The sequence below is a fragment of the Strigops habroptila genome, chromosome 10, assembly GCF_004027225.2.
Source record: "Strigops habroptila isolate Jane chromosome 10, bStrHab1.2.pri, whole genome shotgun sequence".
Lineage (NCBI taxonomy): Eukaryota > Metazoa > Chordata > Aves > Psittaciformes > Psittacidae > Strigops > Strigops habroptila.
Window position 1 is genome coordinate 39,043,674 of NC_046359.1, and position 14,020 is coordinate 39,057,693.

The window sequence follows — 14,020 nt, forward strand, 5'->3', positions numbered from 1 at the left end:
TATAAAAACAAATGCTGGCATTTTGTATAGTGTATGTTTAATAGTTCAAAGTATTTCTTGTGTCTTTATGTAGTGAACATATTAATTATGTAATGAAATATTTTTTGTCATCATCTTTGGTATTCTAATATACAGGGATTTATTATTAGTCTGTCATTCTTGACTCATATATTGTTTTCCTCTGAAAAACAAATGAAAATAGAGATCTTGGGAAATTTTAGCATTGATATGCTCGTGCAATCAAACCATTTAGATTCATGTGTACATACGCCCTAGATTTGTGTGTTGGCAAAGTCATAGCACAGGCAGAATGGCTGTTTGAGAAGTCCTAGCTGGGAAACATTTGAAACTTGTTTCAGCATTGTTTTTCTTATTTGTTTTTAAAAGTGCAGATTAACAATTACTTTAATATCTCCAAAGACAAGAAGACTATTCATCACACTCTCAGCAGATCTAATTTAAGGGCAGCTTTGTGTTAGCATCATTATAGTTAAATGCAGAGTGTTGAAAGTGGGGAAATGGAGGGTGGGTTCTGTTTCTCAGTACGAAACAGACCTACTGTGTGGTATAGAGCAAGACATTTGCTCTTGATCAACCTTAGTTTCTTGCATCTCAAAGTCAAGGCTACCACACTTGAGACAAGCAAATACACATATTAAGAACCTGTAATAGGAATGTCAACATGGATTCTGCATTGTTTTTTTGTAGGTAAAGTTTGAGAAGCATTTATGGATGGTTTCAGGAAGTGTGTGTTCTCTGTGCTTTGGTGTGGTTTATGAGGACTGCGTGTCAATCATTACGTTTCAAATATCTACTTATGATAAAAGCTATGTGAGCATCTCTGCTGAGCACGATGTGAACCAGCAGAATATGACCTTTAATCATGACTGTTGTATAGACTGAACCAAACCAAGGGCTACTGCCTCTGGCTTTCCACTGCCTACATGGTGAAAGTCACTGCTCATTTTCATCCATTGCAATAGCTGATCATAGAGCTGTTCTTTTGCCCCATCCTGCCCATTTCTTTCAGCCATGTTTAAGATTTTGCATAGAATTTCCTTTGGTTTTAGTTTAGCTCATTTCAGCAGCACTGATGTGTGCAGCAGTTACGTTAACAGTTTAGAGGGGCAATAAATTCTGAAACGGCCTCAGTGACAAGTCATTAGGCACAATGACCTTTTAGGTTGAATGAGCTGTGACCAGAAAAGTGTGCCTAACCCTTGGACACACCTGAACACTTCTTTCATGGAGGGTTCTGCAACCTGCAGCTATGTTTCTGCAGTCAACAACTCGGGATGCATTTGTGGCTGGAAGGAAGGTGCTGCAGAGATACTCAACCCTTATTTTTCACAGAAAGAAAATCCATATATCAGCATCTATTTTCCTTTGTATCATGCTTTAGGCATGTTTCAAAATTAGTGAAATTTTCTTCTATTCCTGACAGAAGTCTATGTTTACAACGACTTTTTTCAGATGGCTTCTTCATTTCTAGTACACTAAGCCAAACTGATTTTAATATTTGGAAATATGAATCAAAAAATGAATCTCAAAGTCTCATCATTAAATTGCAAGACTAGATCCTGTTCATTTTTCCTTTTTTTTTTTAGACACAGTGTCCAGGAAAATACTATTTGTGTGCAAGCAACAGAAAATGCAGAGTGGAAAATAAGATGTGTTATGTATATCATCACCATTCTACCATGCTTATAGTTACAGTTGGAGCCAATGAGCTTCCATTAGTTGGCTTTATTCTCAGTGGGACTGTTATAGCTTAGCTCTTTTGAAAATCACGCTTGATGGTTGCATAATATAGCATAATAAAGCAGTTAAAAGAAGAAGTAGATGTAAATACACACTATGACTTTTCTTTTTATAGTGAAATCTCTAAATATTAAGCATTTGCTGCATGTTCCTGAATGTAGAGGTTTATCCCAAAGTGCCGCAGCCTCAGTGAAATTTTGATGATCCTGTGTTTGCGTGGTTTTGTGTGAGGCTTTTTATGATGAAATTATATGTGAGATTATGAAATCCCACTTAACATACATTAATATGCTGCTTGATATAGAGAAGAAATGATGGAGTGACAGTCACTTGGTTTACTAAATATACATCAAGTATTTAATAAATCTATAGAATATACACAGTTGAGAAGAAAATGACTTTATTAAATGAGTTTGCATTCTTAAGGCACTTTTTTTATGATGTTTAGTGGTGGGAGAGTCCTGGCTGTGTGGTGAATCACTTTTAAAAATGAGACTCTGCAAGTTAAAATCAATGGGTTTCCCAAAAGAGGAAAAAAGCCTCATTTGATTAAATTCTGATCCAAATTTTGGCAGGTTGCCACTGCTGTAATTACATATTGAATTGAGCTATAATCTCTCAACACCTCAGAAGCTACAGCTAGGAAGAAGTGAAATAATGTGTTTTATTTTTGTTACCATGTTAATCACACTGAATTATTGCAGAAAAATAGAACCCTCTTGTAGAGTCTTCATTGGTGCAGACCATTGCAGCTGAATTTTTCAGACCGGGTTGGGGCAAGAAACAGCAAAAGTTTGGCACAGGGAAAGGTTCACAGCAAATGTTTTCTACATCTCCATTTTTTGTTCCATTTAATTATTGTTTAAATGTCTCAGGTACACAACATATGAGTACAAGCTCATAGTGCACAACAAGGTAGGATATACATCAAGCGAAGAAGTGATAGCTACTACATTAGCAGGATTACCAGTGAAAGGAAGTATCCTCATTGCACGTGCTGTTAATCATACTGCTGTAGAAGTGGAATGGTCAAAACCAAGTAAGTGTGCTTAGTATTTATTCCAGTAACTAGATGTTAACCTGCCATCACTTATGTTCCTCTTTCTTGCTCTCATAGGAAACACAGTCCTTGTCTTGATTTATAATATACCTAAGTGTCCTTGAAAGGAGAGGGAAGAAATAGGGAAAAAAATGTGCACATTTTGCTATTTCTTAGTCATGTTCGTATTTATTATATGCCATTTCTGCAGAATGAGAATAGTGGAAGTGAAGAAATAGTTAGTGCAAACTCATGAGAAATCTATGAAGTAGTGCACACGATCCTGTTGTCTTTGTGGTGTTTTTCATCTCTTTGTATAAAGATTTATATTCCTTCAGGATGAGAGGATCCCCTTTCTCTGTCGTTTTGCTCTGTTCCTTAAAATGAATGCAGCCAATTACTCTAGTTACTTTGTTAATGCAACAGCAGAGAAGTTCTTCATGACTTACGTGCAAATGATTTTATAAGGACTGGGTGCTGAATTGCAGCAAATGTAGTCTCCTTATTTTATAATTGCATGCCTGAAGTAAGCGTTCTTGTAAAAACTGACTGTAATAGATCTGAAGCAGCTCACTGAAGTTTCATTACCTTAGTAATCTAAACCCCTGAACTTCTAGATGTAGGTAATGCAATCTGGTTTTATTTTCATTCATACCTTAGAAATTTCTTCCATGTGTGTTTGTGAATGCAAAGGTTAAACACCAAGACAAGGCCATTTATTATTTGAGTACCTTTTGTATTTTATTACTTCTTATGCTGCAGTAAGCATTGTAACTATTTTGTATACCCATGTTTCATTTTTGTCATAATAGTAGTTTTCAAATGGCTTTCTTATTTTCTCTGGGAACTTGGGAGTCCCAGTAAGTTAATTAATGTAAGTTGCCTTGCTATCTTTCTTTTTGTGGAAAACCTACTGAAGTATTTAGGACTCGTATCTGCACCACTTATAAATAACGTATTCTTGATTAAGAATTTCTGTGACAAAACTGTGTATTATTAAATCTGAAAATGCTAAACGTTTCTGGCTTTTATCAATGCTCTTTCCCAGCCAGCTGAATGCTGTTCAGTGGTGCAGTGTGTCATCTAAAGCAACATGTATTAGTGCTTAAAGTTTTTGTCTCAATTATTCTTTTCATCTTGATGCCTCCTGGAAAAGCAGTTGCATTTGATCAGATCCAAACTGTTTGGCAAAGTACAGATAAGATAACAGACTACATCTGAGTTACTAAAATGAAGAAACAAAGCTTGCCTGGAATCATTGTTTATCCACCAGCTCAGACCAGTGAATGTCCGTCCCTATGTAGTCAGAAAATTGTAGTATTTGTAGTATTTTATTTCTTTTCTCTGGGGAAGCTAGTGCTGGGCAAAACACGTTTTAGGAAGAAACATGAGGAGCTGTTTTTTTCCCCTGTAAATATAGTGCTTCGGAGTGTATTACAGCTTTACACGTACACGATGCTATCATGCTTGTTCTGAAATCATAACACATATACTGTGTCCAGTCCTAGGTTCCCCAGGACAAGAGAGACATGGAGCTCCTGGAGCAAGTCCAGTGAAGGGCTACTAGAATGATTAAGGGTCTGGAGCATCTCTCCTATGAGGAAAGGTTGAGGGCGCTGGGTCTGTTGAGCCTAAAGAAGAGAAGGCTCGCGGGGTGGAACTGATCAGAGTATGATAAGTATCTGAAGAGAGGGTGTCAAGAGGATGAGGCCAGACTCTTCTCATGCCAGGTGATAAGACAAGAGGCAACGGACATAAACTAAACCACAGGAAATTCCACCTGAACATGAGGAGGAATTTCTTTACTGTGAGGGTGACTGAGCATTAGAATAGGATGCCCAGAGAGGTTGCGGAGTCTCCTTCCGTGAAGATATTCAAGAGCCATCGGGACACAATCCTGAGCAATGTGCTGTAGGTGACCCAGCTTGTGCAAGGAGGTTGGGCTAGATGACCTCCAGAGGTCCCTTCCAACCTCATCCATTCTATGAACGTGTGGATTTTAATTTTCACTATGGCCAAAAGGCCATCTGTATAAAGTTGAATGTAGCTATAATGGAAGGCATAGGCACTTGCCCCATATTCATAGCTAGAGGAAAATCTCATTTGCTCTCTTCCTTCTGTCTGGGTGAAGTTACCCTCTCGCAGTGGCAAGCTGCAAAGGCTGCGCACCACTGCTAACAGTGGGTTTCACCTATTAATTTGTTTACTTCACGGATTCCATTGTCCTCAAGGGGATGTCTAGAGAAAGGGAGCTTTCTCCAGTATTAGATAGCATGATTTTAATGATTTTGACAAGTTTGGAAGAGCATCACTTCTTATAAGGGTGAAATTGAAGGCACTTGATGGAATCTTCACCTTTTTTTTAAATAAGGGGATCTGCATGAAATTTATTTTTACTTCACAATAAACATTGTTGATAGCAAACTTGCTGACTGAAGATTTCCCAGTTGATCTCTCAATGTTTTTCCTTTCTTTTCTTAGCGCTACAAGATTTGCAAGGAGATGTTGCATATTACACCCTCTTCTTGAATTCTACTGATGATGGAAGATCTCTGAAGATACAGGCTGATGTAAACTCTATAGTCATAGGCGATTTGCACCCCAACACAGAGTATGAGATATTTTTTGAAGTTTTTAATGGAGCCCACAGCATCAACAGTGACGTTGTACGTGTGACTACCTCAGATGGAGGTTGGTTAGCCGTGAATGTGGCTTGGCTTAAAATCTGAGAATGAAATTGATTGATTTTTGTTAGGGTTGAGATCAGTCATCCTTCCATTATAAAATTTCCGGTATAAAAGAAATAAAGGCTAAAATGCTTAAGTGCTGGTTGTCATCATGTGGTAGATCAATAAATGGTCCCACTGCGACAGAAGCAAAAGCTCTAATAGCAGATATTAACCCAGTTTTTTCTCATCTTCTCCCGCATATTCCTATCTGTGTGCACTAAGTTTGGAACTGAGTTCATATCAATAAATGGTGGAACTTAGAAACAATTAATGGGGGTTTTAAAAGATTTGCTCTGTGAAGCGATGTGCTTTTCACATGACAGTCATACACGGGGCCTTTCCTGAGTCACTAGAAACTCTAGGTATAAGTTCAGCCTCTAAGAAAATTCTTTATGAGTCGTTTATATGCCAGTGGGCAAATGTGGGGTGGGGGGAGGTTGAGGATAAAATAATAATTAAAAAATCATGCATCAGAAATGTGTTTAGAATGGTCTTTCTAATCTTTTTGCTTTATAAAGTCTCATTATAAACATTATAATATCATTACCTCAGAAGCAAGTGTTCCAGGTCATTAGCAAAGCACTTTAAGTGAGAATTCCATTTCCTTTCTGATGCCAAAGGTCAGCACCTTTTGTTTATAAAATAGAATCAATCGTAAGGGCAGTTTTTCAACTTGTTCTTATGATAAAAATAGGTTTTTGCATGGTTATTTCTGACATGCTTAGATAATTATGTAATTTAACGCTAAGGGAGGTGTTGTGTGGGGTTTTTTATGTAAGTGCTAGACTTCATCATTACCTATAGTAATCAACATTCAAAACCATTTACATAATGACAATATTGCATATTGCTTCATATTGCTTCAGCTATAAGGCTGATAATGTCACGTTCCACCAGGCATAAAGTATTTTGGTCTCAGGTTATGCTTTAAAAGCAAAATGCTGCTTTTTCTTTTCTTTTTTCTTTCCTCTTTTTTTCTTTCTTTTTTACTCTTTTTTTAAGAATTAGGATTGAGGCAGACATAAAAAGTAATATTTGTATGTTGGAAGTGCAGATGGGTGAATAATTTATCATCGTATCTCACTGGCCACATACTACTGATGATTGACACTATGCTGCTGTATAAAGCATTTTGCCATCAGCTCTCATGGTTTCTAACTGAGAGTATAATAAGCCAATTTGCAGAAGACTACAGACTGTGATAACTTCATCAGAGGCAAGCAGATAAGCAGTGAACCCTTTGCTAAACCTAAATACTAATCTGCATTTGGTTAAACAAGTGCTTTTGCAGAGACAGCTGGAGTTTATTCAGTTTCTTCCTTTATTTCTAGAGCCTGAGGGCATGTTCCCTCCAGAGGTTGTCATCATCAACAGTACAGCTGTACATGTCATCTGGACATCACCTTCAAACCCAAATGGTGTGGTCACAGAGTACTCTATCTATGTAAATAATAAGCAGTACAAGACTGGAATGAATGAGCCGGGCTCCCTTCTTTTAGCAGATTTGTCTCCATTCACTGTATATGATATACAGGTTAGAATATCTTTTCTGAGTTGTGTAATATACTTCAGGTTTACATAAAATACGTGCATTTCCAAGCAGAATACTATTTCTTTACATAGATGGACATATATTTGCACTGATGTTTGTGTGCATATACATACAAGGCATAAATGTATTTTCAGCATATTTTAGGTGTGTGTACACTTTTCATAATACAAATTCCCATTATCTTTTTCCAAACCATCAAAACTCCATTTACTTTCCCCTAAATGCTCTGTGCTACATTAGCAAAGCCCCAACATATATTACAAAAGAGGCAAAGATTCTACTCCTACTCATTAAAAGAAAATTGCAATTGTTTTAGAAACATCAGGCATGCATAATATATCAGCACAGAGAAATAATGATGTTGCGTTTGTCATCCTTTTATCATTCTTTTTTCTCCTTACCCTTCTGAGGAGGAAGCAGAGCTGATCTCTGAAATCATAGTAGTACTTTTTATGCTGTTAAAAAGTACAATATTTTCCCTTGGCTTTTCCCTTTTTCTATCTTTGCCTGTCTATTCATATATCTAACAAAAGGCAAAATACTCTGTGCAGAATAATAGAAAAAAAAATATCTCTATCCCTAAGTTGTATTAATATATTCAAGAAAAGCAGTTTGACACTTAATTGTAAATATTCCTATTTCATTCAGGTTTTGTTTGCATTATATATGAGAAAGACTTAGTAGTACCACACATACTTCATTCTGAAACTGTGCATCCCATTACCACATAAATAAACATCACGGACAGGCACATAGTAACAGATTTCTGTGTTCCAGCCCCTCTGAAACAGCAAACCTCCATCCATGAATACACATATGACTTTCTGAATGCCGCTTGGAAACACATTCGTCTTTTCTCAATAACAATGCAAATTCAATGCACTGCCTCACTTATAGACCCTCTATATTAATTTGCCATGGCCACCTTCTGTTGCTTGAGATATTAATTATTCTTCTCTTCTGCTTTCCGAGTCTTTATACTGGACTTATATTTGCATCAGTGTAATAGGTAAAACCAAAACAAGCTGGGGTTTGGGTTTATTTTCTTTTGATTCTTTTTCTTGTTCTAGAAACAGTGTTACTTTCAATGCATGCATGTCTCACTGGTAATCTTACTACATTGTCTTTCATACTTTGTGTTCTATTATTTTGAGTAACTTATCTGTTAACAATGCAAACCATTTTAGCATCCTTCACTAGCTATTTCACTTTGCCTCTGCTTAGTTTAATCCCAAGACTTGAAGGAATAAGGTTTTAGTTCTCTGGCATTTTTAATAACAAAGTGTATGATTCGTATTTGCATTTTGCACTTTTAATTTTCCAGAATAGACATGAAGGAATAGAAAATATGAAGAAAAAATTATCCTTATTTTTATGTCAGAATATATGGTAGGCATAGAAAGCTTACTCAAGGCCCCAAATCAAAGTAACTTTTTTTAGTATTGTGTACCAGATTCTACATATACATGAAGAAAAACAAATTCACTGGAACTCTGTTGGTGATAATAGATACCAACAATTGATGCCAGAGAGCTGCATGTACCCTTGTTTCGAAAATGGTCTGAGAAGTGCAGTATATTGCAAAGCTGCAGTATTTTTCTGGCTGTATTAAATCTGTTAAATGGAAAAGAATAAAATCATGGGTGAAGAGAGAAGTCTAAACTGTAGCAGACCTGAATAATTTCTGCAGCTGAGTATGTAAAACTCATGTTCTTCTTCATCAGGTTGAAGCCTGCACGGTGTATGCCTGTGTGAGGAGCAATGGGACCCAGATTACAACTGTGGAAGATGAGCCAAAACAGCTGTCAGCACCCATTATTCACGTTATTGGCTCAAGGTACTATGCTATAGGTGGTTTTCATATATCAGAGGAATTTGTAGCTGGAACAGGGACCAGAATTTAAGGTTGTCTTCTCTCAATTGAGTAAGGTGCATAAAAGAATTATGTATACACTTTGCAAGAAAATCTTTCATAGTTGTTATTTTTGGTCTTAGAGTTCTTGGCCAAAAGAGTAATTGAAGAAATCTCACCCTTGGTTGATTGTACATACCCATTTGGGTATCACTTTGCTGTGATAATAAATAAAGCATAAGTGGAAGTAGTTAAGAGAAGAAGTGTAGGGGAATGAAAATTATCACATTTTGCTGTCAGTTAAGAAGAGGAAGATTAATGCTCAGGGAGCAATGCGATGCTGATAATGGAAACTTAGAATAATTGTGGGTAAAAAAAGTCACCTATCACAACAGTAAGAATTAGTAAGCTATCTTAAAAGGCATGCATATCTCTGTCTCCTTGAACCACTGTTTGCAGTCTGCCTATCCACTACATCCACAGGCACTGGCAAACTTCTTAATTGTAGAGGGAGGTTCAGATGTGCAGTCCTTAGAAGCAGCCAAATAGTAACATATACAGTGATTCTTTGGGAGTTAATATCTTCCAAATACAGACTAAAACTAAGCTCTCTAACGCATTTTTCAGAATTACACCAACAGTAAAACAGTTTGCCTCCTGTGTTTATGATATTGTTCATGTGATTTTATTACACTTCTGGTAGAGTACGCTCATTAGCAGTGTTTCTTTTATAGAAAGAATTATTTTTTTTAATTAAATAACAGAAATCTAACATCTGAGGCTTCGGAAATGGCCAGCAGAATGGATTTGCCTCTCCAGTCTCTTAAGGACTTTGGTTTGCTGTTTATCATGACTAAAGTTTGCTTGAATTCAGCATTTGTCTCTGTATAAAGATGAAATTAAGCTTGCTATTTTTTTGTGACACATACAGATATAGTCAAAGCTTGTTTGATGATAAGAACTCAATTCAGGATCTCATCTTTTGCCCTTGGCTTTAACTTCTGTATGCCTTTGTCTGTATTGTCTCTACTGCAAATACTTATGCATGTTTCTGCTATTATATATAGACTAAATATGTCATAACCCATGAATGCAAAAAGATCAAAAATGCCTTCCTACTTTATGATCTGCTCAGCCAGAAACAGACTGTGTTTCTACACTGCCTTTTCCTACATGTCATATTATCATCAGCTGTTCTTATATCCCAAAAGAATACTAACTACTGATCGATTGCCAGGACATGTCTGGCCGTGGCCTACACGTGCCCCGGGTAGTTCATTTATTTGCCACGGTGGATTTGCTAGAGTGGAATTTAATCAATAGCTAATTCATTAATTCTGGTCCTCGAGTATGTAGGGATTGTGCAGTATAAAAATGACTGGCTGGCTTCAGCTTTGATTGAAATATGACAAACACTACAGCTGACAGTTTCAGCAGGCGCTGGGCTGAATATGAATTTTGCTTATTTATCCTGCATAAAAGAAAAAGCTGGGGGAAAAACGAGTTTGTGTAGACAAGAGAACATTTTAACACAGATCTGTCATCAGACAGAGAAAAAAGGCATTTCTAGAGTATAGGCTCGTGGGATACCTGAGATATAATACAGACTGTGCAGTTTGTCTTTAACTGGAATCATGGTGGGTTTTCCCTCTTCTGAATCAGTTTGGGGGGCTGTATTATTGATGAGAATGCTATGGGATAATGTCATTGTAGCATTCACAAATAATTGTTTTAAACTTTGCCTCAAGGTGCTGCATGACAGAAATTATGATTTCACCCACCGACTTAGAAGTCTTTCTAATAGCAGCTCCATCCACGCTGTTCTAATGAAGGTTATACTACCAGAGCCATTATAAATACCTTACTTTTCCACTTCTTACAGTTAATAACTCAGCTTCAGGCTGAAACTTGGCACAAAAGGTTGCACCCTTGCAATGATTATTTTATAATGCCAGACTTCAAAGAGAAAACAGTATGGGACCCAATCCTGAAGTCCTAAGTCAGATTCTGATTTGTTAAATTTCTTGTTTGGATTTTGAGGTTGTTTTGTGGGAGGTGGACAGGTTGCATTGGCCACGTTTAGGTAGAAACAAATCTATTGAAATTAAATGTGCTTTTTGGTTTTTGTTTTTTTTTTTCTTTTTTAGTTAGAACACCAGGGTTTGTCTCTATGGAGAAATATCATATTTTATTAAGCAGTTTGGAAAGGTCTCTGAGTACTGCATGTATGTGGATGCTGGCTTAAAGTTTGGGTAGTAGATTCAATTCTCGTGGTATGTTGGAAAATAGTTCATTCTTCTTTAAAATACTTTTCTTCTTTCTCTTTTTTCCTTGTAATACATCATGCTTAGGGTTTTTTCTAACGACAATATTTAGTAGCTGCTTTGTTCCTTTCCGAAAAGTGAAGCACAATGCAGATGAACCCTGCCAGCAGTTCTGTTCAGTGCTTAATTAAAAGTTTGATGGCTCCAAAAATAGCCATAAACTAGGGAAAATCCTTTATAGCTTCATGCAGAAAAAGTGGGTTCTTTATGCACCTTGGGGGGAACCAAAAACCCTGGTCAGGGCGTAACAGAAAACACAAAGAAGCTCAAGCCATGGGAGAAAAGCTAGGTGAATTCTTTGGTTTGATGCTCAGTATCATGGGGCTTGAGAAGGTTTCTGTATGAGCTGGAGGAATTATTTCAAATTATCATGTTAGTGAGAAAGATTTTAGAACAAATGGATAAAACATCTAGCAGTAAATTGTTGGGATGATGGCATTTGCTCAGGAGTTCTAAAGGAGCTCAAATACGAAAGTGTCAAACTACTGTGCTGTGTAAAATACCTTTTAAATTGGTCTTGGTACTGGAGGAATGGAAGAAGAGACAATGCAGTATAGATTTCTCCAAGAGGGTCTGAGGAACTAAAGACAAGTCTGATTTTCCATACTGGTAAAATGGGCAGAAAGTAAAAAAAAAATATAAAAGGGATTCATAGTTGTATGAATAAACATGAAATGCTGGCAAAGATTGTTGTGGAGTCGTGTCCAGTTGACCTATAACAAACTAACCAGATATATTCAGAAGACAGGCGAAACACAGAAGTTTCTCATGTATGCTTTGTTCCACAGAACTTTCCGTAAAGTGTTCAAGACAGTGTTCCCATGGAGGGCAACCCAGTCGCTCTCCCTGCTTTAGTAATGGGAAAAACAAAGCACAGAAAGATTTCTCTAAGACATTTGTAGCAATAGCAGAAGTGTAATGCAATTTATCAGACTTTCTGCAGTGTGTCATACCGCCTCTCTAATTATGTTAGCACTGCAGTCCGTGATACAGCAGGTAGTTAACTCTTGTGCAGTAATGCTGAAGCAGTTGCTCAGTATGGGTTGTCTCCTGATGAGGAAGGTATTTTATCTGCTGGTCATTAATAGCAGCAGTGTTCCCTATCTTAAGAGTGTCAGGTGAATGTTGTGATTTTTCTGTGATTTTTAATTCCAGCTTATGAAAATAAAGTCATCGAATCTTAGATTTGATGGGATCTTTTAAGAATTTAATGCTTTTACGTGATGAAACTGACACAACACTCATTCTCAAGACTCAGAAGTGAGGCCTTGTTATATTTTAATCTCCATAATTAAACCTTTACTACTGTGTTGAGGAAAAAAATAATGAAGAGTTCTTTTCATGACTCATGGCCAGTTGAAGCTGGTGATACTTGACGCAGGCAAAACCCAGAGTTTTATTTCCAAAGTCTGGTTTACCAAAATGTATCTGATGTGATATCAAAACTCTGAAATACTGATATTTTTCATGGATAAGAAAAAAATCTACCTGGAAATGTTGGAATGAATTATCATCACATGCTTGAGCCATAGGATTTCAGTTTACTCTTGTTGCACCAGAAGCAAATACACCTTTGCGGATCCATTTTAAATTGGTCTTTATCTCCTGGAAGTGCTGCAGTGCCTCATGGACCTTGTAGCGTGAAGCAGTTTGTTTCCGGTTCAGCTGCCTTTTCTAGGGAGCCCTACTTCGCTATTTTCACCAAATTGACAGCAGTCATCCAGCACTTGAACTATCAGAAGCTACACGCACTCGAAGTTCTCTCTGGACAGAAAAGGATTATACTCCACATGCCAGGTTTTCTATACTCATGTATGCCTAGAATTTTTAAGTCTACTTCTGTAGTTCAGGCTGTGGGCACTTCCCAGTATAAACACAGTTTGCCATGTGTGGGAAACATCAGAAGGTGTAGACATAACTGAAACTGACATTCATAAGACTGTGAAGGAGTTTGCTTATCTGTGGGTTGTTACTGGAAGATGATGCTGAGTTTTACCCTTTCGGTGGCACTGATCAGTGAGCTCCCATGCCATGTAGTTTCCTTGTGCGGCTGTAGCTTTGCACAATACTAGGCTGTGTCCATCCCCAAATGTGTATCTATAAATTGAATAATAATAAAGTGATTGCTTGTTAAAAGGAAGAAATACATGCTGAGCGCTGCAGAAAAAGCAGAATGTTCAAATCATGGCATCAATACGTAGGCCTAATTTGAAATTATGTTAGAGAGAAATACGACTTGCAAAACTGCAAAAACTAGCACAATACTTTGCAAATATACCCTTGAGGGTCTGAATGAAACTTGCAAAAAGCAAATAATTAAAAAATATGACTGAGACTTCTTTCTTTGCTCCTGTGATTTATACTGTGTAAAGACCAGGAGAGAGCTAAAATGGCATTTATAAAGGTTGAAGTAGTACCTTTCTTTTCCTTTTCTTTTTATCTTTTTTTTTTTTTTGTGAAGTTTATATAATATATTTTTCTGCTTTTATATTTTTAAGTTAGGTCCTATGACATTATTTAAATGTGTACATGTGTGTATGTGTGTTCATGAGCATGTGGTAGAGTATGTGGTAAATACAAAGTAGCCATGCACAGAATATGGAATTAAATCTGTGGTTCAGATGAAGATCTTGGAATGAAAATAGTGACTCTACAAGTCACCTATGAAGTTATTCCCTCATAGGTGACATTAATTCCTGTTCTGCAAAGGCTTATTGCAGTGTGTATTCCTCTGTTTGTACCTCAAGGAAGTGAAATAATAGC

General features: G+C 36.9%; 1 protein-coding gene across 1 annotated transcript in view; it reads left to right on the top strand.

Moving 5' to 3' along the window:
* USH2A (usherin) overlaps positions 1 to 14,020 on the top strand; it is a 367,116-nt gene that overhangs the window by 256,094 nt on the left and 97,002 nt on the right. The window contains exons 43-46 of the mRNA XM_030499989.1: positions 2,637 to 2,800; positions 5,282 to 5,491; positions 6,861 to 7,063; positions 8,806 to 8,918. Coding sequence (XP_030355849.1) covers positions 2,637 to 2,800; positions 5,282 to 5,491; positions 6,861 to 7,063; positions 8,806 to 8,918 — 690 coding nt within the window. The remainder of the gene's footprint in view (positions 1 to 2,636; positions 2,801 to 5,281; positions 5,492 to 6,860; positions 7,064 to 8,805; positions 8,919 to 14,020) is intronic.